This window comes from Ammospiza caudacuta, chromosome 2, assembly GCF_027887145.1.
Source record: "Ammospiza caudacuta isolate bAmmCau1 chromosome 2, bAmmCau1.pri, whole genome shotgun sequence".
Classification (NCBI taxonomy): Eukaryota; Metazoa; Chordata; class Aves; order Passeriformes; family Passerellidae; genus Ammospiza; species Ammospiza caudacuta.
Window position 1 is genome coordinate 85,971,776 of NC_080594.1, and position 27,016 is coordinate 85,998,791.

The 27,016-nt window shown below is 39.3% G+C and overlaps 1 protein-coding gene across 1 annotated transcript; it reads left to right on the top strand.

Annotated features, from left to right (window-relative positions):
• Nucleotides 1-2,737: 2,737 nt before the first annotated feature.
• Nucleotides 2,738-26,083, top strand: LOC131572316 (arylsulfatase D-like). The gene is made up of 11 exons (XM_058825447.1): nucleotides 2,738-3,102; nucleotides 12,055-12,124; nucleotides 13,042-13,182; nucleotides 13,927-14,048; nucleotides 14,958-15,080; nucleotides 15,897-16,320; nucleotides 17,186-17,322; nucleotides 18,909-19,043; nucleotides 20,462-20,624; nucleotides 21,424-21,545; nucleotides 25,327-26,083. The coding sequence occupies exons 2-11, from the start codon at nucleotides 12,072-12,074 to the stop codon at nucleotides 25,680-25,682; spliced, it is 1,776 nt and encodes a 591-aa protein (XP_058681430.1). The 5' UTR covers nucleotides 2,738-3,102; nucleotides 12,055-12,071; the 3' UTR covers nucleotides 25,683-26,083.
• The last annotated feature ends 933 nt before the right edge of the window (nucleotides 26,084-27,016 follow it).

Sequence of the window (27,016 nt, forward strand, 5' to 3'; positions counted from 1 at the left end):
TCCATTCTCAAACCAGTTTAGTATGTGGGATTTTATGTCCTCTCAATTCTTCAGCATCTTTAGGAATGTACAGGTGCAATATCTGTGAATATGAGCAAACTAGGGTTTTTTTCTGCTGAAATACTTCACAGCACTGTAGGATACGTATATCTATTAGGATCAGGGAGTACTGGAAAACATCTGAGCTAGGATTTGTCCTGGACACAGGTGCCAGCACATGAAAGCACAGTGATCATCCCCTGCTGGTCTCCAGAGTGCCACGGGATCAACAACCATTCAGGGGAGAAAGCACATTACACTTGGAGTGATGTCAGGCAATGATAAAGGCTCCCTTGACAATAACATACTTGGAAACACTCTGGCAAATACTAATCAGCTTGCTCATATATTTGCTCACATTTCTTTTTCCTACAAGACTCATGGGCTACTATTTCAGTGCAAATAATTCGGTAAGACTGACTTTTTCTGCTTAGTCACAGCAGGGTTTTCATCTCATTGATTTATGCTGATCATAGCCTAAGATGACGTAGATAGTGTTCAAGACAGGACTTCAAGACCATCTTACAAAACTCGTAAGATCTAAATTTGGATACTGAAAATGTTTTCAAACACAGTAGAAAGCAATATTTGAGCATGAAAATCAAGCTGCTAAAAACATAATTATCTCCTTTCATTTGAAAATTGGACATGAAATATTTATCTGTTTTACTGAAAGGAGATCTGTGAAGAACAAGAAAAAAAAATAATTCATTCTGTAAGTAGTATTGTCGTATTTGATCTTTTATGGTTTGTTTTTACATAAGAACAATATTTTTAAGCTGGTTTTGAGCTTTCCTGGACCCACACTGGTCAAGTGCTTCAGCTTGACTTCAGCACTTAATCATCAAAAGATCACAGTTTTCAGTATTTCAAGCTAAGCCTCTGTGGACACCATGATAGAATATTCTGATAATTTGTCAGGCTTAATTAATAGTTTTGTCCCTGGACATGCAGGTTGATATCAGTGATGTCTACACTTGAACACTGGCTCAAACAAGACTGTCTGTGCTGCTAAATAGCATTGCAGGGGCAAACCAAAATATCAGTAATCAATGGCAGTACCTGGAAATGTCAAAATCAGGATTATAAATTTCAAAACTCACACAGCATCTGTCAGTACCATAAAACTGAAGGGACAAAACGTTGCCTCATAATTTCCACAGCGTGTCATAACGTCACATGTGTTTTACAAAGAAGCAATTAAAGTTATTATTGTAAATTACTAGTAATTTATAAAGAACAAGCACTTACTTGTCCTGTTTTTCAGGATTTCACTTCAGTTTGCATTGTTTTGTCACTGGAGCTTCACTATTTTGTTCCTGCACACTTTAGCATCCTTCAGAGTTTGTTGATAGTTTTTGTTATAAGGGAATTTACTAATCTCAGCAGAAGACTGGGATACTTGCAAAATTCAAACATGAGCCTGTTATAGAGTTGACTTTCTACTATTAGGCAGTTCATTTATTTCTTACTGCTACAATTAGTGAATTATTTGTAACACAAATTTGCAAGTAGTTTTTAAAATAGATGTTCAATCTATATGAAAGAAGTTCAGAAATCAAGAAAAAATGTTAATAACCAGGAGATGATACATAAATTGATTTATTTCACTCTTTTTCATTCTTTCTCTGGAGGCCAAACTAAAGATGCAGGTAACAAAGAGTGATTTAAAAGCATCACATCACCTTACTATGCTTCTGATTATGGTAGATGGTCAGAGACACAAGATGGAGGAGCCTTTCTAGCTGGACAGGGTGAATTTCCACAGATGTGAGAGTTGGAAATGGTGTGATCAGATCTGCCCTGGAGTAAAAGGGCCAAACCCAAACCCCTACTTTCTTCACCAGGTCTTTGCACAGTGGATCCTTCCCTTGAGTCGTGGTTTGTAATCCAGGAATTTTCTGCTGCCTCCTGAATTGTACAATTTCTCCCTAGTTTTTCCAAGTCCCTCAAAAAAAACAAAAATTGTCTTCATATATCTGAGGCTTTCCTTTAATATCTTCTCCTTAATGCATGCAAGCATCCTACTCTCAACAGCAGAGCTTGAACCTCATTCCTTGCATTCTCATTTTTTTGCCCCTTTTCCTAGCTAACAATTACGTTTTTGGGCAGAAGTTTTTAGTGAAAATATTGCAGTAACTACTGCTATATCCTGATACTATTTAGGACCCTAATGCTCCCCTTGATTTCTGTACACCACACCCACCAATGATGCTGTGAACATCATTGTAAATATCAAGGGCTAGTTAGTAAAGTCTGTTTTCGCCTTCTTGTCATAGTGGTTTTTATTAATAGTAATTTTGGCCTTTGAGCAAGAATATGTCTGCAACAAGAATCTCTGTCCTGTTTTCTGCCTTTCTTTGAAAAAGCCCTTATTCAGTGTATTACAGCATAACACCTTTATATTCTCTTCTTAAACCAGTATAAGCACACACAGCCAGGAAAAAGAGGGGTCCAGCACCCCCATGGGACTGAGAAGATGCACGGTAAGGCAGCCTGTGCAGCCACATGTGTGTTAGTGCTGGCACAGGAGAGAGCTCACAGAGAGAGGAGCTGTAATAACATCAGAGGGAATTAGCCCGGCTGCCAGGACTCGTGTGCGCGCACCAACGTGACAATGCAGTGATGGATTTCCTTTGATCCCAAGGGAGCTGGTTGGCTCATTCTGCATCGGGCTGGGCTCTCCCATTTCCATCCACAGGGTGGTTCTCCCCACGGTGTGCTGTGGCTGACAGTCTCCCTGCCTGAGATACAAGAGCATTCCCTCAGCTGCTGCTCAAGGTCTTGTTTGCCTTGGCAGTAACAGCAGCTGGATGTCCAGCATCTGCTTCAGAACAATTCTTCCCTACTCAACACGTTCCAGGGGAAGGCAGGGAAGCCCTCCCAGCAGCAGGCAGGATGAAGTAAATGCCTTTGCCCACTTTTTTAAACAAGACTGACACCTGCCAATTACTCTGATGAAATGAAGCGTGATTTTGATAACCCTTCCTTGGAAGCAAAGATCAGAAAGTCTGAGGTGAGGAGAGAAGTGAGAACAAAGCTCCTGCAGTGAGTGAGCACAGAGTAAGTAAAAGACTGGGGGGTTGTTTGGGTTTCTTTTTGTTTTCCCCCTCCTCTTTTTGGTTGGATGGTTTTATTCTGTTAAAAAAAAAAAAACCCAAACCAAACCCAAAAAAATACCCCGTCCCCCAAAAACCCCACCCTCGCCTATGTTTTTGGAGACAACTTCTTTTTTTCCTTCTTTCAACAGAGCTGAGCCATCTTTGGCAAAAGGGGAATTTGCCATCAATTGCTGCCGAGCCCTGGGCCCCTGGGGCTTGGGGTGGGAGTGGACCAAAGCTTCCCAAGGCAAATTCCATTGCACTTCCCATGGGACAGTGCTGGGAAGTTGAGCTGGAACAGCGAGCTCTGCCAGCAGAGCTGTGCTCTTTTTGGGGGATGGCCTCAGCCTCTTAATGCCATCCTCCTCTGCCAAGCTCTCAGCCTCCACCTGCCGGTGGAGCTGGTCCAGAAGGTCGAAAAAAGTGAAAAAAATGTGTGATCAGGGTTGCAGCAGTGAGTGATAGGGAGAATCAGCCTAGTATAATAATTAACAAGCTGCGCTTTTTTCCCCTTCTAAGTGTTTCAAACCAAACTCCAGTTTTTGGAGGTTATTATTATTATCATCATCATTTCATAGGGACAAACACAAAGCATGATTTACCTCTGGTTTGCTTCCCTGTGTTCTTCACTCTTCCTCTAGCAGCCCTGCCCCTAGTTGCTGCTCTTTTAATCTCATTCCTCTGCCCTCTTTCCTTCTCTGATTTTCCAGCTGTGCCCTGCTCTTGTCCTGGATGGAAGGAATGTTCTGTGTTCCTAGGTGAGTAGCTTGAAGCCAAAAGGCCCAATTAGGTAATTTAGAACCAGGGACTGCTAATCATAATGTAAAAAAGCTCGAGGTAATTTGCAGCCTAAGGCCAGACCATCCCTTACTGCTGTTGCTCTGAAGGCAGGGTGCTGCCATAATAAATTTAAAAATTTGGGTAACTTGCCATGAGAGTGTTACTAACTGAAAATGCACAAAGCTAAGTGGTAATAAAATCAATACAAGAGAGCAAGGATTGGTATTTTCCAGGCCACTAAAAACTGTATCCCCCTAGTCAGCACTATTGAAGCAGGTTCCCTGAGAGGGCAGAATAGAAAGGGGAAAAAAACAGAAGCTACTGATGATCTCCTGCTTTTGGTATCCTTGCAAGGGCATCCCTTGTATTTTGGTTGATGAGCAGCACCTGTTTCTGGCTCACCAGCTGCAAGCACTGAGAAACTGGCTGTGCTCACACCAGCTGGGAGCTTTTCATTTCTTCTCTCTGTATTTCCCCACTTGTTGCCTCTTCTCTTCTGAGCATCTGTATACCTTAAAGCTATGGAAGAAAAGGGGTCAACTGGGTGGAACAGTATGTGGCATATGGTATGCTGAATGTGCTTCCTACAGAGCCATAATGTAATATGAAATTAACATTTGTAGTTACATTTTAATATACTATTTACTGAGCTGAAGCTGTTCTGTAGCATGCTTTTGTACAAGGTGCAAAGCAAACATTTATTTTCAGCCAACAGCTAAGCAGAGAGAGACTTTTGTACATCACCAGTAATTATTTCTATATATGTAATAATTGCAATTCACTTTTTTAATATTTAAATAAGTGTTAAACAATTTGGAGTTTTACTCTTGAGTTTTGCAGCAGTGTGCTAATTATTTCTTTTGTTATCTGAAGTTAGACAAAGAAAACTAGAAGGCAAATTCTTTTGCTGTGTGTAAATACAGTCATTTAGCTTAACTAACAAGGATTAATTTCTAATTTTTCTGCTGGAGTTGGAGCTCTCTCAGCTATTTTAAGAATGAGAAGTTCCTTTCACTCTGGTGGATTCTCAGTGAGCGGTGGCAGTGCCAGGCTTTTGGGGATGATGGTGAAACATGGGACATGCCTGGCTTCAATAAATATTTTGCTAACAAGGAGATATTTTTAAAGTAGAGGTTTGGGTTTTTTTATTCTCTGTAAGTTTATCTCTATTTTTTTCTTCACTTCAACACATCAAGAATGATTAATTCTAATCAAGGAATGCATTCAAGAAGTGAAATAGAGGATGGGAGAATTACTAAGCTAATTTTGGAGAAGAAGGGACTATTTTTCTAGCAGTTTCAGGCTTGAAGCTTGCTTTCTGTAAAGCAAAGCTGAGAAAAGAAGCCCAAACCAGAGCCTAGATGAGGCTGCTGGCTGGAGAAAGTTGTCATCAATCCATGTTGAGTTAGGTCCCCTTGCTTCGGCCCCCTAATAAACTAAGCAAAACTTTTTTTGGCTAAATCTCTTCAAGTGACTGTTGAGGCAGCTGCAGGCTTTGTGGCATTACTGGCAAGTAGAATGAACGTTATTGGAAGTTGATTCATTTATGGTTGAAAAGTTTGGAGAAAGAAATGGTAGAGCAGTCATGAGTAGTAACAGCTGCTAAAAAGGATAAGTTTTGGATAAGGTTTGCAGATAATAAGAATTATTTAAAGCCAGTGTGTCCACACAAAATTTGCTGGCCAATTTTTGCTGTTTGGGCCTCTCTGGGATTTGGTCTCATTTTGCAGAACTGTTTAGGCTGGATTGTTGGAGTCCTCTGATCTCTTATGTGGGGGTGCCAGATTTAATAACTGATGCTCTGCACTTCTGGCTGTACCTTTAAAATACTTTCCTGGACAGCCTGTTTCAATGCTGTAGAACCCTTTCTCTGAAGAAATTTTTCCTAATATCCTGTTTAAACCTCCACTGGCGCAACTTGAAGTCATTTCCCCTTGTTCTGTCACTTATTATTTGGGAAATGAGACTGACTACTCCTTCACTCCAACCTCCTTTCAGTTAGCTGTAGAAAGCAATAAGATCTCCTTTGTAAAAAGTTAGAAGGATTGATTGAATTTCGTTTTTACCTCTGACATCATGATGGTGACTGTGCCCAATCTGTCGCTTTCTATAAGTTTAATTATTTTCAGGATTGCATTGCTACATTGCAAAGCCATTGCTGCCATTCTCTTCACGTTGGCAAGTTTCTGGCTCCTTCCTGAATGCATTTGTTTGTACTTAGACAAATTAAAATTGTGTTGTTTGAATTGGCCCACCTGGGGTTTTTTTCCTAAGAACCCTGGATTCAAATGAATCAGTTTTCCTGATGCTTCATTTGCTTTAAGTTTTTGTGGTTCCTTTATTTATCACCATTTAGGAAATGAAACCGTATTAAAAATTGTGTCATTATTTCCCCCCACCTTTTTTTTTGATCATACCCTGGCTGTGAGCGCCAGAGAACTAAAATTGTCTTTTCCTTTGTACAAGCGCTCACAGAGATAGTTTGAGGTGTAAGGCTCTTGCACAGGTACAGCTTCCCTGTGAAATCTTGAAGGAGCAGATTTCTTGAATAGAAGAATGCTATAATGTATAATGCTGTCACTCTCTAGATGCACACTGAATACAGCAGTGTCAACTTAGAATGTTGTTGTAAGGAAAGCATAAGCATCAATTTTTATAGTTTAGTAGGGTTTCTTCAATGTCTGATTGCCTGTGCCAATGGCTTCTGATGTGAGCTCCAGATCATTGTTAATAAGGCTCTGTGAGCTCCGTTACTGTGCAAGTCCATATTGAGTCTTGTAAACAGAAGTTACATAATAGTTGCCTGTATTTTTCTGATGTTTTGCACTTATCTGATTCATTAAGCAGATGTTGTACAATCCCTCAGTAATACTAGCTGCCAAGATTTTTTTTCTTTGAGTGTTTTCATGTTTTTAAGCAGTGAGATCTGTTTCTTCAGTGGAAGTCTCTGGCTGTGCCTCTATCATAATTTCTGGAAATAGCATTCTAGGGAATTTTGAAAAGCTTTACACGTGTATGTATCATATGTATGTTTTATACTCTTTCATTCCTTGTTGCTTTCAAAGTTTATTGGGATTGCTGAAAAATAATCAGTTGGAGCTCTAAGCATGGTTATTTTATAGTGCACAATAGTGCTACTTTACAGCTTAGAATATGGACTTGGAACAGTAAGCAGTATGTTACCTCAGGTGAAATTTGTCCTTGACCCTATCTTAATCCACAAGCAGGATCACCACAGGATACACAGCATTTAATACCATGAGAAAATAAAGTGCTGGGATGAGGCTGAAGACATAGGTAAAAGCAGATTTCATAGTTTGCATCTTTTTTTCTTTTAAATATGAGACAGGCAGGGATGGAGAGCATTCCTCTTGTCCCCATCTTGGAGGGAAGAATGCCTGAGTGACTCAAAGGGGCTTTCAGGGACTGCTTATTTCCAAGGTCCTTTTAGAGACCTTCCTCCTGCCACTCTACCTAAATGTATTAGTACTCTGAAAGGATTCATTGTGCCACTGTAATTCCCTGCTACTCTTAAGAGATACAAGACTGGCAAACAGATTTTTTTTTCCCAACAACTGAGATAGAAGTGATCTTATGAAATTTTGTGTGTGTCATATCAGTATTTATGTTCACCACTCTACATTCACTCAGAAAGCTTGTCAAAGGGAGAAGGAGCTGAATGAATGTTAGTGTTTGATTTTAGTGCTCAGACATGTGTAAAAAGCCAGAAAAGAAACAACAATGTAAAATACACAGTGACTCAAAAAAAAAAGTTTTTCCTGCCAGAGAATTTGTTGCCTGTTTACAGCAGGGAGTAAACAGCAGCATTCTGTGCTCAGGTGCAGTGAAAAATTGGTTAGCTGAAGGGAAGGAAATACTGCTTGGCTCAAGCTGCAGAGATAAAAATCATCCCCCTTTCTCCTTTGGTGTTACTTATTTACTTTACTTTTTTTTGTTAGAAAAAGTGTTTGTTTAACATTTAATTCTGTGGAATACAATAAGTAATCAGGGCTGGTAACTCTGTGTTAGGTCAGTAACCTAGTGGTAAGAAACAGAAAGTGAGGTCTTTGCTTCCCGATAGAGTTTTGCTAGCAGGAAAAAATGTGAAGGTGTGGGATATATATATTTATATTTTTTTTTTGGGGGGGGGGGTGGAGGTGACAGGGGCAGTGCAGTTTGTTTTACTTTGCATTTTTAAGTCATGTCAGCAGCAGTATAGGCCCATCTTCAGTAGTGAACACATGGTGTGAAAGATGTAAATAGTCAAAGAAAAGTTAAGTCATAATTTGGATTAAAGCCAGTGAAAGTTAATACTTGTACTATTGGCAGTTTTTAAAGATCTGCCATTCCCAAAGCATGATGTAATTTTTGAGAAATACTACTTTTTCAAGTCTGCACCAGAAGCATCACAAGCTGTTAAGCAGTCATACAAAATAAGTATTACAGTCAAATAGATGTGAATAACAGTAGCCCAATGTCACAACATAAAAAAAACTGTGCATAGTCATAAGTGCAAGTAGGTAAAAAAATAAAAAACTGTCTCCATCCCTGGTTATCCCTGCCAGTAGATTATATGAATCTGATAGTTTTAACTGCTTCATCTTTCCATCTCACCAATTCCTACTGATTTCTCTAGAACACAGTCTTAAATTCAGCAATTGCTGTATTCAAGTAGCACAGAGAACCAAAATGTCAGCAAATAAATAAGGCTAGTCCAAGTAATTGCTCAAGACCTTCTGAATTGTAAAATGTATTACAGCAGAGCTAAGATCTGAAAGAAGGGGATGGATAGTAAACACTAGAAATTAACACATCTTCAGCACGGGTATGTCTACCTTTCTAGAAAATGCGATGAAAACAGAAAAAAACAACATCCCAGAAGAAAAGGAAGACAAGCTAGTCCTTTTATCTCATTTGGAAGGCTGGAAAAGCTGTGTGGGAGAAACAAAGCCATTTGTAGTGTATTTTGTTACTATATCATCTCTTCTGAAGCACTGAAATAGAGCAGCGACAGACTTTATATAGAATTTCTCAGAGTTAACCAGATAGGAAATGGAGAAGAGGCAGTAGCCATGCTGTGCTAATATTTGAACAGTAAGGACTTTGTACTTTGCCTGGAATTCATGAAAACCTGCATAGCTGTTCCCATCTGACGGCTGTTTCAGTTTACTGGCTGTTGCTGACAGGGATCCCAGTGTGTCCACGCTGGAGGAGGGGAAGGGAGAGCAGGAAGATCAGGAGCCAATTCCTGCCCACTTTCCCCCCCCCACACCTTTTAGAGAATCAGGACTGCTCAGCACATCCAGGAGCAAGAGGGATTTCAGAGCAAGAATAACTCAGAAGAGGGTTTGTTTTCCACGTTGTTAAAAGGGGCTGGCCTTTTTTATTAGTCCTGATGATCATTTTATTGTGGCTTACTGGCTTACAGAGGGGATTGCTGTCTGATGAATGATTGGATTTCTGTAAGAGATTGCTGATTTTTATAGGCTGCTGTTAGGTTGGGTTTTCTCATTTAATAGCTAAGGAAACTGGACAAGCCCTAGGGTCCAGCAGTGGGTTCATCACAGACAGAATCAGAGAGAGCTCTGCTTTCAGAAGAAATCAAACCCTAAAAGAAATGTGAATATGAATATTTAAATTGTGGTGTTTTTTTAGTAAGTGTGGTCATTCTTGTAGTCCTTCAGTAAGAGAAGTGCTCCTAAAATGGCTTTGCAGTAAATCAGATGGTGCCACATCCAATGGTACTTAGATCTTTAGAATACCAGCAGTACTCAGTTCAAGTTTATGGTTTTTCTGAGGGACTCTTCATAAGTTTCTGTCCAAACACTGATGTGCCTGCTGTGACCAGCTGGCTGTGATGCAACAACCTCTGGGGAGAAATTGGAAGATAGCAGAGCTGTTGTAAGAGCTTGTTGTAAGGGAAAGCTGAACAACACCCTTAGTGAAGTCAAGGGGTTTCTTAGATGTTCAGATCTGTCTGGTTCTTTTTCTCCACTAAAAGGAGCTCACAGGGGCTGATCCTCAGCTACTTGGTGTAGACTGAAGATTTTCACTTTAATAATTTTGGCTTAATCCTGAACCACAAGCTCCTTAAATGTAATGTTGCCTAACAGTGTCTGGGAGGGCAGAGCTGTGCCTGTTGTTGGTGCACCATGAAGATATTGCCATTACAGGGGATGACCAGAGCCATCAGTCATCCTTTGCTGTCACAGATTAGTGGCTTCAGCACTTGCCTCATCCTTGCCCCAGCCCACTGGGGCCCCAGGGGAGCTGCATCCAGGCTGTGGCAGTGAAGCACCACTACACTGCCACCTCAAAAAGATTTGAGATCCCAGCAGCAAGTCCTTTGCTTCATATTAGTACAGCCTGCCTTTTTGGATAGTGGGGTCCTGGAATCTGCATTCACAGTAAGGTCTTTCTTCCAACAGCCACTGCACTGAGTCGCAGAGGCTTTGCTGCCTTCCCATTAATCTCTGACCCATGCACTGGGCAGGGAGGATGAGCTTCCAGTCCTGCCTTGTGGGATCTTTCCAACAGCAAAGGGAAACATCAACACTGTAGAAAATGCCATAACTAACAATGATCAAGTTTGTTGGGTTTGTTGTTGCTTTGTTGTTGTTCTTGGGGGTTTTGTTGTTTGATTGAGGGGCTTATTTTTGTTTTGCTGGAGGATTTGTTTGTTTCTTTTGGTGGTGGTGGGTCTTGGGGCCTTTTCAGGTTTGTTATTTCCCTTATTGTCTCAGCCAGAGCCAAACAAGATTCTAGATGTTGCTTTGAAAAATCATCAAGGCACCCCAAGTTCTGACTCTTTAAATACTGTTTTCCTGATCAGAATAACAATATCTGCAATTTTTTTTTGTTATCTGGCTCATCCTCTGAAATGCATAAGGCAGGATTTACTCTGCTCTGAGCAGCTTAGTATTCCTCAGACATTCCAGGCAAACTCTTTTGTACTAAAAAGCAGAAAAAAGCTCTCAGAAAATGCTGCATTTTATTTTTGGAGGAAATAACCCAAGTCTTTCATTAGGCAAGACAGAACTTTTCAGTTCTCTGTGTTTAGAATTCACTCTGTATTTACAAATATGTCTTGAGTTGTTATAGAAAGGAAATGTTCCTATTACTTTCAATCTGTTCTTTGGTACAGCCAACATCTTTGTTCTTGTGCTCTTTTGAAATAGCAAGAAAAGTAGGGATATTGCATGGGTGGGATAGCTCCAATTCTTTTCTCTCTTCTCAGTGATGGAATGAATGGCATCTCTAATTTAGCTCAGTGTGCTCCCCAAAGCTGAGCATGTGCCAGTCCCCATTGGAGCCAGTTTACCATGTACTTCTGCAGGACTATTTGCACAATTCCAGTGTGCAATTCTACATTATCTGTAGATCACTTAGGTCATTCACAAGGAAAAGAAGTATTTTCCCAAGCCATTTTTTTTCCAAAGTGACTCTATTTCAGCAAGCAGAGGAAATCACTTCCACTCATAAAATTTGCTTTGCCTGACAAAAATAAATATTTAACAAATAAAAAGATAATTTCCAGATTTTTAAAGTCCAGGTTGACTTCATAGAGTCGGCAGGTAGAAAAACTGGCCTGTTAAATTTACATTAAGGTTTGGAGTCCTTTAAGGAAATAATCGTAAAGGTATTTATGTTTCTAGTAACTTCTAGTTTCTAGAAGTTTTTAGTAACAATTCAGATATAAACCCCTTATTGAATGTACTAGATGGCATCTAAACCAAAGACCAATACAGCCCCTCTCCTAAGAATGACAGTGACAACATTAGTTTCCAGGATTACTTTAATTTGATATATTTTTTGAAGTTCATAAGCTCACAGTAAAAGTTAGATTCTTTTTCTTAAAGTTGATCTGAGGTTAAATAAAAAGTAAGATAATAGTTTTGCCTCATTTGTAAAATGATGAAAACATTCCTTTCAGTGAACGCCAACAGTTCTGTGCACGTATTGAGTAATAGGCACCTCTAGCACTTTTTAAAAGCCATTAACATTTTGCCTTCTTTCCAAATTCTCACAAGTCCCCCTGGAGTTAGCAGCAGCAGGTCTGTAAACAGACCAGACTTTGCATGCAAAATCAACAGAACTTCTGAGTTTGGATTTCTTTCTTTTCCTTTTCCATCAGAATTTATATGACTGACTATGTACCTGTTTCATAAAATGGAAAACAATGAAGCTTACCGAGAAAAACAATGGTAAGAAAGAAATTTACTGAGGACCTTCCTTGGATTTTTAGGTGTTTTGCTCAAGAAAATATAAGCAGATAATCTTACATTTCCCCTGCTACCACCACTCCAATAGCAGCTAATACAGGTTTGGCTCTATTGGTATTCCAAAACCCATTTGCCTACTTTTTACAAGACATGGAGGTTTAGGAGTATATAGTGTGTGGTACAGTACACTCACTATAATTGATCATATTGTAATATCTGCTAATGAACTAATGTAGTATCTGCTGATGAACTAGCAGTCAGAAGATGTGTTCTGGCACATTTATTTTACCTCAGGTGAGGATCTGTAAGCTTCCAATGGCAAACACTTTGAGAAACTAAAATGTGCAGAGATGTTTTTAGGAAGACAATCCAGTTAAAGCCTGTTGCTGCACCTTGATTTTGCAGGTGGTCCCATGGCTTAAGGAGCACTTTCCAGACACTGTGTGTAGCAGGGGTTGCAGTAAATCCCACAATCAAGCCATTGCCATAATGAGCAATCCAATCACCTTTGTGCTCCTGTCCCACTCATTCCAGGAGCCTTAACAGGAGCATCCTACACCCCCATACAGGGATGCCTCAGGACAATTGTAATTAACCAACCACTCATTCTGCTGGGAACATCTGCAGAGATCAGTGCAAATGTCAATAAAAAAAAGTCAGAGACAAAATTCTTGTGTGAAATAATAATAGTAATAATAATAATAACCCCAGAGAATTATACTAATATTATAAAACTCAAGGACTTCTGTGCATATTCAGGAGCTCCATCTGCTGGCATTCTTTGGTTGCTGTTTGCACCTATACTGAGTCCCCATAAAACTTTAAGAATATAGTTTAAAGTCCATTATAAAACTTACAACTGCTTTTTTGTAATGTTACCTCTTTACTTTTGCTTTTAGGAGATGCTTAAAAATTTGGCTAATTTTGTGCCTATTTCCAAGAACTTGTGTATCAAATCCTTCCAAACCTAACTTTTTGCTGATACTGGCTGATGACCTTGGTATTGGAGATGTGGGTTGCTATGGCAATGATACAATAAGGTATGAAATAAATTCTCCCTTCCTGGTGAACTTCATTGAAAAAAACCTACTGATGATACTTAGCATTTAAATTAATTATTAATTTATTCATTTATCTAGATACACTTCTTTTCAAACTATGTTCAAAATGCATGTTCTACAGTAATTCCTACTGGAGTCATAATTATCCAGGCATGCTTGAGAAACTTTCTGGGACTGAGAACTTTCCAAATTTGTCTGTGCACTGTACTTGTCAGGCATGAGTATAATATATAAATTCCCTTAATTCCAGGGTTGAAATATGGAGGAATGAAATTAGAATTTATTATCATTTAATAACTCCAGTAGATTCATTATGAAATGACACGTCAGTCTATGCAATATATTTATCCCTAGTGCAGTTTTCAACCTATATATAGATTTATTGAGAGAATGATGTGTCCTTGTTCTAGCCTATTATTTTCTTGGATGTTGTGTTGTGAACAGACTCTTGTTCCCTCTGCTGCATGGGATTTTGGTGTGGGACATACATGAGATACCTTGTTTCTCCCCCCACACATATTTTTTTTTTGTTATTAATAAAAGCACATATGCCCATGGAAGTCTCATTTCTAAGGAGTCAAGACATCTCAAAAATATATATAAAACACAGAACCTTTCTAGCTGACATTTTTGTAAATTTGATGATGATATGCTCAACAAAATCAGGATGAGCAGCATGCCATGAATTTCTGTGTAATAAAAAGATGGGACTTTTCTCTTTAGGACCCCTAACATTGATGGCCTGGCAAAGGATGGAGTGAGACTCACTCAGCACATTGCTGCAGCAGCTGTCTGTACTCCAAGCAGAGCTGCTTTCCTGACTGGCAGATACCCCATCAGATCAGGTTGGGCCTCTCTACAATGGTTTGCTGCAGTTAGTCTAGTCAGTGTTGATATAAAAAATCCCCCTTAAATAAACCCCGTTAAAGAACCATTAATCTTGGGATTTGGAGTCTCAGTAAAATGGGCAAAAGTTAGAGATGACTAATGATTGATTTCTATGGCAAAATCCCCATATAAAACACATTATGTGTGGCTAAATGACAACACAGAAATAGGCAAAAATCCAAACACTGTATAGCACCCAGAGGCAGAAAAAGAAGGAAGAAAATTGTGTGATGTTATGTTCAGTGGCGCTAGGATAATATTAAATGTAGTATTTTTAATATCCTGGCAAACGTTTACCCAGTGAAATGTGTCAGGCTGTAGAATAGTTCTCAGCAATTTTGTCTTAAAACAGATTTACTTCAGCCATGTTAATTTATGACAGAAGACTTCAGCCACTGCATATGGCAGTAATAATCAGGGTAGTTTCTGAATTTCTGATGTGACTCTGATTTGCTGAAAGAGAAATTTAATTATGAACTGTACATTTCAGAAGTGTGTTCCCCTAACCCTGTAAACCTTTGTTCTGGATAAAACTCATCTGCTTTTTTTTTTTGTTGTTGTTGTTAACATCATATTTTGACAGAATTTTGATTGTAAGAAATAATGTCCAGATGTAGGTGTCTTCCTGTCATTTGTAGACACTCCAGCATAGCTGAGGAATCTGTATTGGACTAACGTGATGATGTGGAACTTGGAAAAGACATAATTTTGGAGGTCAAGCAAGATATCCTGGGGCAGAGGAAATAGCTTATAAAAAGGCACTGGGCTTAGGCAACTGAGTCCCATTCATTAGAAAGCACAGTCTCAGAAGACTGGAGATCTGAAGTCTGTCTTATTTAATTCTTAAGACTATGATTCCTCTCTAGGCATGGCATCCAGCACTGAGCGTCAGGTTCTCTTCTGGAACGGTGGTTCAGGGGGGCTCCCACCAAATGAAACCACTTTTGCCAGAATACTCCACCAGCAAGGTTATTCTACAGCACTTGTAGGTATGAAACAAAGTTTTTGCCTCTTCATATTTGGTTATTCTAATTAGGTTGCTACTGGACAGGAACAGTTAAATTGCCAGGAACAGTTAAACTAGATTTTCTTGTATGCATAACTTTCAACATCAGCAGGGTTTTTAGAACATTTCCACAAGTCCAATGTGAGTACAGCATATCTGGTAAATCCAAAATGAGGTGTATGTAATACATAAATACACACTGCAAAGGGAAGTAAATTCAAAGGAAAGAATCTTGTTTGCCCAGTACAGATTGCTTTAGGATGAACCAGCAGAGATATTTACTGATGCATTAGAGCAGAAAAATGTTATCTGCCAGTTGGCAACAAGACACCACAGTGATCTTATTTTTATCAATTTCAGCACAGTGGTCTTAATGATACGGCTGACTTCAGCAAGGTTTTTAAAACTGTCTCTCACAACATCCTCATGGGCAAACTCTAGAAGTGTGGGCTGGATGAGTGGACAGGGAAGTGGGTTGAGAGCTGGCTGAACAGCTGATCCCAGAGTGTTGTAATCAGTGGCACAGGGAAAAGGTGTCACCAGTGGTGTCCCTAAGCACTGAGCCCAGTATTGTTTAACTTATTCATCAGTAATGAAGATAATTAGGGGACTGGAGTATCTCTTATGAGGAAAGGCTGAGGGAGATGGGCTGCTCAGCCTTGAGAAGAGAGGGGACCTCATCAATGTCTGTCACTGCACTACTGCTCCCTCAGTCTGTCCCCATTCCACACCAGCTCCTCCTTTGGCTGCACCTTAACAGAGAAATACAGGATTTAAGATCTTTGCTTTTTATTTACAGGGAAGTGGCATATGGGTGTGAACTGCAAAACTCGCCATGATCACTGCCACCATCCTTTAAATCATGGTTTTGATTATTTTTATGGCATGCCTTTTACCCTTCTCAATGAGTGTCAAGGCTCAGATGACCCTGAATTGGCCAAGTCTTTGCAAGATACATATTGGTTTTACACTCAGATGATCATCCTTGCAGTATTTACTCTTGTGATTGGAAAACTTGCCAATTTATTCCCAGTAAAATGGAAAATAATCATCTGTCTGGCCCTCTGTGGTCTCCTTCATTTCATCTCCTGGTTCTCCAGCTATGGTTTCACCAAGCACTGGAACTGCATCCTGATGAGAAACCATGATATCACTGAACAACCAATGAACCTACAAAAAACTACTTCTAATATGCTGAAGGAGGCAATTACATTCATTGAAAGGTAATCAGCAGAGGTGAGGAGCATGCTGGGGGGGAACAAGCAATACAAAGGGGTCCTGGCCAAATACTGTTCCTTCTGCCAGGAGGAACAGAAAAATTATCCTAGGGTGATGAATAGACTGTCATACAAAGTGGCATATGAAGTTAATGTTTTACAAACAGGAGAGTGATAGTGAGTTTTGTGGTTTCGGTTGGGTTTTTCTTTTCCCCAAAGGTGTCCTTCATTTATTATCAGTAACCTCAACTGGAATTGAAAAAAAAAATGCTAAGTCTTTAAAAGTATTTGTGTGTTAAATCTGAGCATATCCATATTTCTGTCAGGATTTAGGGGTTGTGTGTTTGTTTTTTAAAGGAAATGTGAGGTAATATAAATTCATTCTCTTAAACTTTGAGCATAGGTAATCTCAGGTTCCTAGGATGTCCTACCTGGCTTGATGTTGAAGCAATACAGTTTCACTGTGGGTGATATCTACCTCTTCCATGAGGGCACCTCAGGCGCTCACAATGCTCATCCATGTTTAAGTTTAGGCAAGTGAGTCCTGTTCTTGCTTCTAGGAATGTGTCAGTCTTTTGGCTATGACCTCTTCTAGCTTTTTATTTAATGTTTTGCCTGTCTAATTTGGAACTGGAAAAAAGAAATGACCCATTACTGTTTTGGTCTTAACATAGAAAAAAAACATCTATGAGGGGTATATTTTAATCCCCTCTGCTTCTCAAAACCTCAAAGTGAAAAAGATGTAAAAATAAAAATTGTTTAAATTTCAACAATATAAATATAAATTGAGAGAGTAACTGCAATACCACTGTTATATTTTGGGTTGAGTGACAGTTTGAAGAGAAATGACTGTTGTTTTCTTTTATTTCAGAAACAAGCATAGACCATTTCTTCTCTTTGTTTCCCTTTTACATGTTCACACCCCTCTCATTACCACAGAGAAGTTTCAGGGAAGAAGCAGGCATGGCCTGTATGGAGATAATGTAGAGGAGATGGACTGGATGGTGGGTAAGTGCTGGTCTTGAAGAAAATTCTTTATTCATTTGGATGTGGAAAAGGCATTAAAGGGGTGATCACCAAACTCCCTTTTGGCATATGTAAAAATCAGTGAACTCACCTTGGTTACTTAGTTGATTTCAGAGACTGCCATACCACAACCATACAATACATATTTCTTATTTTATTAAGATGAAAGCCTAAACTTTTCTTGTAAGGATTTCTTCATTATCTTTTTTTTTAATGACATTCTTCTACATTAAAGCATTAAATGCAGTCAAATAACCAAATGTGTCTCTGATCATGATGTTAATCAAAATGTATGAACCCTCTCCTAGCCAAAAGTTTGAAGATATGGAGTTTCATTTAATAAATTGTATTAACTCAGCTAATAATCTGGCCTCTTGAGTACCAAGCAGGTTAAATTTCTATTTGGGTAATTTGGTCTAAAAACCTAACCTTTACTTAGTTTTTTTTCTTTTCAATGAGAGAGAGAGAGAGAGAGAGAGATAGCCGCTATTTCTGTTTTGTCAAAAATGAAGGCTCTATTAGCAAAGTAATTGCCTCCTGTCAAGGTCACAATTCAATCCCTGAACCTTTTTTCCCCCAAAACCATGTCTACAAAATCGTAATTTGAGAGGAACCTGATTGCTTTCAATGGACAGGCTGAAAACTCCTGCAAGATCCAGTTGAACTAGAGTACTCAGCCATGCTTCTCTTTCCTCTTTTGGCACCAGCCACCTTCAAACATAGGCTCTGTAAGCAGAGATGGATAGCAGAAGTCAAGATATAAATAACATATAATTGAAACATGACAGCAGCTAATGAGGACAAAACTTTCCAGAGTTGGATAGCTCTTGATTTGGGATCTAATTCAGAACCAATATGCCTAGACTCAATCGCAACGTTTTTTTGTGTTTGTTAAGATCAACAACTAGTTTCACCAAGGACAGACAGGAAAGGAAAAGAGATTGAGCAAAAGTGGTGATCACTGGCTTTGCTTTTTTCTTGTGCAGTTCAGCTTTTGCTGCTGCTCCTGTAGGTATGGAAGCTGTCCTTGGCAAATATATTTGATGCAAAAGATGATGAAAACAATTAATTGAAGATAAATCACATTCTATATAAACATTTGATGGGATCGGTACAGAAAACATTCCTTATGAAGTTAGGTTTGAATTACAGTTCATGAAGTTTTTATTGTTGACATCAGGAAATTATTTTGGTTGACAGTATGCAGCCTGGTCTCAGAGTCCTTGTTCAGTTCCTGGTGAGACACAGCAGTTTTCTATGGTTAGTAATCAGAGCAGCACTATTATTTAAGATTTTCAAGATGTTTGAGGCTACATAGTGAAGACAATTCTTGGTGCAGAATCTACAGAACAAAGCTGACAGAGTATTTTGAGTAGCTTGAATAAAAGTATCACTCATTTATTTTCCAATTTTTTTTTTATTTTCCTGTTTTTATAGACACCAGACATAAATGTTATAAACATTCATCAGCTTTGTCTTGGCAAATGGAAAGATGCAGTCTTCACTGAATGTAGAGTCAAGACCTAAAAAATCTGACTGCATCTGCTGATGTTTTGCTTTGTTTATAGGCAGGCTTCTGGATATTATTGACAAAGAAAACTTGAAGAATACCACCTTCATTTATTTTGCATCTGATCATGGAGGATTCTTAGAGGCTCACAGAGGAAATTCACAGTTGGGTGGATGGAATGGGATATATAAAGGTAAATTTTAGTAGTTTATACATGCATAAGACTTCCTCTTAAAAAAAGAGTAGTAGAAAAATATATTCAAAAATACTACATTTAATAAATTATACGATGGGATTACAATCTTGGATTGTAGGGCTGAAAAAAAGAATAACATCTGCTATTCATAGGGCTGGGGCTGAGTAGAGGGGCAGGATCTCCCTCAATCTGCTGGCAATGCTTTTCCTAGTGCACAACAGGACACCCTTTGCCCTTTTTGGCCCCAAGGGCACACTGCTGGCTCAGGGAGCACTTGCTCTTCACCAGGACACTCAGATCCTTCTCTGCAGAGCTGCTTTCCAGCAGGTCAGCCCCAGCCTGTAATGGGGCATGGAGTTGTTCTTCCCAAGATGCAGGTTCCTGCATTTACCTGTGTTGAATTTCAGAAGGTTCCTCTCTACTGATTATTTGTGTCAACACTGGCAGATATCATGATGCCTATTTTTCTTACTGTAGTTCTCCAGTTTCCCACCCATCCTATATAAGTTTCTTCTAGACTCTCTATGACTGGCTTGCAACACAGTGACAAAAGCTCTCTGGAATCTCTTGTATGTGCTTCCTCCAGATTTACTAAACCTTGAAAAGCCACTGTGACATCTTGGGCAGCTTGGCACTTACTGTATAATGAAGACTGAAAGCTGCATCCATCACAAGTTCCCCTACAGAAGAAGAGTCATATGCATGTCGACCTTGCTCAGCATCACAATGCACATTGTCTAGTACTAAGTTACTTGATGAGCCACACAAGCAATGTTTGATACAGCTGGGATCCTCCCACACACAGTCCTAAATGTAAAATTAGCCTTCAGTTCTTGATTTGAAGATTCCATGCCAGTAACAGATGCAAAAGAGGCTCACTTGAATAGCTTACAAACTAATCTAAGGAATTCACTTCCACTAGTTGAACATAAGTGTATTAGTAACAAGAGAGTCCAGAGGGAAAGAGAAATGTGCCTGGGGAGTTCAGGATGAGAGGACAATGCTGAAATCATGCCTGCTTAGAGAGAAGGCGAGAGGGGATACAATATCAATTTAGATATCAAAAATCGAAAGACATTACTATTTATGTCCACATACAGCAGAACAGGGGATATCCCAGTGAGACAAACTGACAAAATTTAAAAATACAATTTAGTTAATAAATGTCTTTAAAACTCACTCTTGCTGTTGGGAACTGCATATTAAAAACAAGCAGATAAATAAGACACACATACAAATAATGAGAAGAGCCACTGCCGAATGACAGTCTACTGTTTTCCAGGATTTAGTGTGTTTTCATTAAAGGTGCATGAAATACCCTAAAATTTTTAAAACATTTTCCCATACATGCACAATAAACATCTGTTATCTTCTATTCTTTTATCTTTTTGATACCTCTCCCCCTTCTGTAACAGGTGGAAAAGGAATGGGAGGCTGGGAAGGAGGAATCCGTGTTCCAGGCATAGTTAGGTGGCCAGGAGTGTTGCCTGCGGGGACAGTCATCGATGAACCCACAAGCCTTATGGACATTTATCCTACAGTAGTTCAACTGGCTGGAGGGACAGTGCCTCAGGACAGGTACAGAGGTGGCTTCATAAATCATATTGCTTCTCTTCCTTTATTTAGACAGAAGCTGACTGTGTCATGTATCTAACAGCCACACCTTAAATTTTCTTTGTTCCTATACCAGGCAATTCTCTAGTTTTTTTTTTTCTTCTGCACAGCTTTGTCTGCTTAAGTGAAAAAGGCAAAGAAAAAAAACACATGTGTTTTATCAAGGGCCATTTAGATAACTCAGTTCTCCTATCACTGAAAAGCAACTTGGTTGGTTTGGGACACGAGGATGACTAAAAAAACCAGGCTTCTCTAAAGGACACGTGAAAACATGGGTGGCTAAGCCATTTCAGCAAAAAGCATAGAAGTACTAGTAGACTGCAACTAAACCCAGTGACAACCCAGATTGCAATTGAATTGCTAGGTAGTTCAGTAAGTGTCTCCTTTTTTTAAAATTATTTTTACAAAGCCTGGAGCTCACAAAGCTGTCAGCGCTTTCTATTTCAGGTGGCAAAATTAAAACCTGTGAACCATGCCTTCACTATTGTTATCACTTCCAGGAAAATTACAGTAATGGTGTCTGATCTCCCCAGGCAGGATATGTGAACCAGCTGTAAATGCAAAAACTTCTAGTAGCTGCTAATTACTGGGCTCCACACATTCATCCAATTAAAAATCTCAGGGCTCATTAGCTGAACAGCACCTTGGTTTAGTGATGACCCTGGAAATCTTAATGCTGCACACAGAGAGGGAGTAGAGCTCATGCTTCAGCTGCAGAGTTAAAATTCGGAAGCTGTTGGGTGACTCTGGTGCTCTCCATCAGGGCCATGGACGGGCACACCTTGCTGCCCCTGCTGCAGGGGACAGAGCAGCACTCCAGGCACGAGTTCCTGTTCCACTACTGCGGGCTGTTCCTGCATGCAGTGCGCTGGCACCAGAAGCACAGTGAGTACAAACATCCCGTGGTGGGGTTCACAGGGGGCCCAGGACCAGGGAAGAGATGAAAATTTTGACTCCATGTTTCAGAAGGCTCATTTATTATTTTATTATTTATATTATATTAAAAGAAAATTATATACTAAAACTACACTAAAGAATAGAAGAAAATATTTCAGAAGGCTAGCAAGGAAAGGAAAGTAATAATAAAATCTTGAGACTGACCAGAGAGTCCGAGAGAGCTGGACTGTGATTGGCCATTAATTAAAAACAACCACATGGGACCAATTAAAGATGCACCTGTTGCATTCCACAGCAGCAGATAATTATTGTTTACATTTAATTTCTGAGGCCTCTCAGCCTCTCAGGAGAAAAATCCTACCAAAAAGATTTTTCATAAAATACGTCCATGACAACATCCCCCTCCTGCAGGCCAGAAATGATGCAACATCCTCTAGCTTCCAATGGAATATAATGTTAAAATGTACATATACACATATATATGTATGGAATTCATTCATTGTCTCAAACTCTCAGTTCTTCTGCAAAGCCTCATTGATTGTTGTCTTGCCTCACCTGAGATGAAGGGATTTGCTTCCTAAGTAGAGCCTCAAGAATCTCTTACTATTCTTAGAGATCTCTCTTTATTTCTCTGTATTGCACACCATTTTTTGAGAACACAGAATGTTTCTCGGCAGAGAAATCTGTCTGACTGCCCTAATTCCTGGATAATATTCCTGCTGGAAGAGTCATGCCCCACTTCCTTAGTGAGAGACCAAATTCATACTCCAATCAGATGGGGTGTTTGAAGAATTGCTTTTCAGGTTCTCCTGATGTTTTCCTTGCCTAAAATACATTGCTTCTTCTTCTAAACTATATGAGTTCTACTTAAATAGCTATGCATACAACATGCAGATGCAAGGTGAATTTTGTGGCATTTCATGTTCCAATGAAGCCATGTGCACATTTCGATTTCTTATGCATGCCTTTCTACATTTTTTCTCATTGAGCAGTTTATGTTAAGGGGCCTAAAAACAATACCATGTTCTGCATATAAAACACCAGCTAATCAAATATGTAGCTCAGCTTTCAGCCAGGCCAAAAATTTTGATTTTTTTGCTGCAACTGCAGTTTCTTCTGATTGGGCTGACAGACCAGGCTGTTTTAGTTCATTTTACAAGTATGTCATACTCACATTACTTATTATTATCATCTTTTATTATCATCGCTTATTTATTAACATCTGTCTCTTGAGCAGCCTAGATACCTAGATATCAAGCCATTGTGTCTTGATGTCACCCAGGCAGGACCCACCATTTAAGGCCTTCCCTGAAGCCAGAAGAACCCTTTGTGTCTATGCTAAAAAGAGTCCTTTCTTTTACTTCTGCACCATAAGTCTTATTAGTGACAGTCCATTTCTTTCTGCTCATTAAACTGATTGATTGTTACGAGACGGGTTTGAGACATGTTTGGATTGAAGCAGCAGGTTTCCTTTCCCTTGGATATACTAAATCAACACACTGCCCCAACATGCACATGCACCCTTCAGATTCTGTCAGTGGAAAATTGTATATTCCTCTTTGCCTCTTGGAGATGTGTGAAACCCCCACTGCTTTTATCAGCACTGATTTCTACTATCTTTTTTCTTTTCTTTTATCCTTCTGTAATCCAGCTGTCTACTCAGCTCACCAAAACAGGTTAATTAGAATCAGCCTCTCTCTGTCCTTCTAAGTGAACTAACAAGGACTTGTCTGTCTCCCACTCTGCAACTCCAGTAATTTGCAGCTGTGAAAATTGAATGTTAAAATTTAGCAAAATCAGAACAGTTCTCTCCAGATACCCTACACTCACTACTCCAAATTGCCATATAGTGTATAGATTATAAAGAATTCAGCTTAATTATTTATGGAAAAGAATGAATACTTAGTTCAGTTTTTCTGAGCACTGATCACTAATTCTATGTACATCTAGGGAAGTCCATGTGTCCATCTCATGTAATAAAGGGTTATTTTAGTAATATCATAACAGCACTCCAACTAGAGCCAGATAATCAGAAAAAATGCATGTCCCAGGGAGTACTTGTTTAACACCTTGTAAGAAATATCTATGCTGCCTGACCAACAGGCAGAAGAAGCAAATCCCATGCCCTGGGCACCTTGATATCACAGAGGATGCTTGCACTTCTGTCACAAAACAAACATTATTTTGGTAACAAGACAGGGATACGCTTGAGGATGCAGTGGACATCCAGCCAGCAACAAAGCAAATACTCAAACAGACATAAGGGGTATCTGTCTGCCTTCATATGCTGTCAGAAAGTTGAAAGACTTCATCCTTATTTCCAGATCTATGATAGTCTGAGCTGGAAAGGGCCCATAAGAATCATCAAGTCCAACTCTTAAGGAAATGACCCATCTGGGGACTGAACCCACAACCTTAGCAATATCACCACCACATTCTAACCCTTTTTCTTTCAGAAAACATTTTTTTTTCCTTTCACAATTTCAGAAATGGGGATATCTAAAATTTATTTTCATTTCCTTACATGTAAACATTTCAGAACCATTGAGACAGCATCCCTCCATAAAAGTGCAGAAGCAGGATGTGGAAACTGTGTGGTGAAAATAAAGAAATACAGTACCTGCCAGCTAGCCAGCAACTGGATATTTTAATCTAAGATACTACCTAAACCTTAATATGTCTTATTTGTTCTCTTTCACTTTTTAAGAAGTTTTAAAATTCTATTTATTCACAAGATAATTGTTCTAGGGCAGTGACAAGAGAGAGACTGAAGAATAAAGCTGCAGGGTCCAGATATAAAGAACAGCTCTGGACACAAGAGAAGAAAGGAAGAAAAGTTCAGTTGAGTCCATTGAACCAAAAAGAAAATTCCACGTAGGGACAATGCAGTTGTCAGGTCTTTAATGCTTTGAGCACAGAAGTGACTCCAAGTGGTGAATGTCCTCTTTCTTCTTGTCTCCTTTTTCAGACATAGTGTCTAATTTCTGTCTTCTTGCTGGGCACATCCTTGCCTCTGAGTTCAGTGTAGTGCTTTCTAAATGTGAGGTAAGGAATAGGAGAAAAAGGAGAAGGGAAGGAGAAGTAAAATATCCTGATGTAAAGTAAAGTCCCAGTAATGTACTAGGACTACATTCAGTTGTAGTCCTAGTAATTTACCACTTCTTCACCACAAGTTAGAAACCTGTGCTTATCCCATGGTCAGTAGAAGAGCTTGATGAAGTACAAGCTCTAAAGCTGCGAGCTATTTGCCTTCTTCATGTTAACTTAAAAACCAGACTTCAGATTTTAGAGGCCTGCACTTACCACGCTTTTTGGAAGTGTGCTGGAACATGAGCAGAGAAATAAACTCTGCTCAGTTTCTGCCTAAATGTACTTCTTCACTCAGATGTACAGAGCCAGAAGAAGAACAATCTATCAATATATACATCCAGAAACTGGGGACTACATTCTCCATTTTCCCACCTCTAAGAGGCATGAAAAGTTTTAAAGGGGAACAAGAAAGTGGCAGACTCCATCTGTACTGAAGCTGTTGGGCTAACCACCCATATGCTGCACATGGTACCCAGAGTCAAGGTGTACCTGTGAACCACAAAAACTACTTGAATCCCTGCCAGCTTCCACAACACCTTTTCCCTGTATGTAATAACCATGACATAAAACTCTCCTTGGAACAACAAATCAGATCACTTAAACATGAACCAGCCTTTCAGGGACCACCCCCCATCTTCTAATGACATTAAGCTGTTCAAATGTGCTTCTCCTGTGACAGGTGGCACTGTATGGAAAGCTCATTATGCCACTCCAGTATTTCAGCCAGAAGCCTCTGGGGCCTGTTTCAGAAGAGGAATTTGTCCATGTTTCGGGGATGGGGTAATCCATCATGACCCTCCACTACTGTTCAATCTCTCACAAGATCCGTCTGAGGCAAATCCTCTTTCAGCTGACACTGAGCCCTTGTTTGACACTGTGGTGAGGAGAATGAGAAGAGCTGTGGAAGAGCATTGCAAGACTCTGACTCCAGTCCCACAACAGCTCTCTCCTTACAATAATATATGGAAGCCGTGGCTGCAGCCATGCTGTGGCACATTCCCGTTCTGTTGGTGTAATGAAAATAACAAAACATAGTCTAATACCAAAGTCAAAGTACAGCTAGCTTTAAAGAAATTGGTAATTTTTCACATTCACATGACTACAGTCATAAAGAGAATAAAGATTAAATTATACTGGGATAACTAAAAGGGACATTAGTAATCACTAATGGTTTTTTTCAACCTTTTCTCTTATCCATGGAAATTAAGTAAGGCTGTGGTTTAAAAAAATTAGGGGTCATCTGTATAATCTAACTGTCAAGTGAATAATTCAGGATTAAATACCAAATAAATGAATCAAAATTTATTTTCTTACTGACAACTTAAGCAAATGATGACAGATAGAAAAGCAAATTTTCAACAGCAATTGTCTGTATAGGAAATATTCTTGTTGAGAGAACAGAACTGAGCCCAAGAGGGTATCCCTGTTCAGGCCTTATGTTTTTAATGAAAATTAACCTTTTGCACAAAAATGAAAGGATTATGACAATGAAAAAAATAATAAAAATAAAATTGCACATTTAATTTGGAAATATACCAAAATGTATTGGTCTCTCAGAAATAAGCACCTATTAAATTACAGCATTTTTTTTGCCTCATTATCTGTGCATTTATTTGTCTGTCATGCAAGATTTCCCAGGGAAAACTCAACTGACAAGGATGTTTTAAAAATTAGATAGCTAAAGTTAGCTTCTCAAGAGCAGTAGCAAAATACCTTGTTGTCATCTTATTGCACAGCTCCCATACCTTCTCAGTGATTTCTCATGTGCAGCTTCTCACAGCACCGACTCCTTCTTCTTCACAGCAAAACCAACAAACTCCAACTCTCCTCAACCACCGAACCCACTGTTTTGTAGCATTTGTCTTCTTATTGGACACAGCTGTGGCCTGTTAAGGGCAGGCCTGTTCCTAATCTTTGGTGATTGGTACAGCTGCAACTCCTCAGGGGTGAGATTACCTTCTGCACTGTCTTTATTTTCTTACATACTGTCCCCTCACAGTACCTAGCTACTCTGAAATGTTAAACCACAGCAATTCTTACTGATATGTGTTTTCCATGTAGTTAGGTCATCTCACTTGTGAGAGCATTGAAAATCATCACCCCGCTGCCTTGAGAAGATTGCAAAATTTGAGACTTATCTGTGAGACCACTTCATAAGCCTCCATGTCCTACTTGAGTAGGAAATTTATTCCTGATTTCATAGGAATGCCATAATACCTCCGAAAAATATTCTTTGTTTAGTGAAATAGCACTATGTTTTCAGTAGAAGGTGTTGAAAAAAAATTCACCTCACAGTCTCATCACTTCTGTATACAGGTCATCTTCCCCAAGCCAAAGAAGTGTCAGCACTCTGTACAGTCATTAGGGGA

Coding starts and splice junctions, on each gene's coding strand:
- LOC131572316 (XM_058825447.1), top strand. CDS start 12,072: ATGTACCTGTTTCATAAAATGGAAAACAATGAAGCTTACCGAGAAAAA. Junction 14,049..14,957: donor CAGATACCCCATCAGATCAG/GTTGGGCCTCTC, acceptor ATTCCTCTCTAG/GCATGGCATCCAGCACTGAG. Junction 15,081..15,896: donor TTATTCTACAGCACTTGTAG/GTATGAAACAAA, acceptor TTTTATTTACAG/GGAAGTGGCATATGGGTGTG.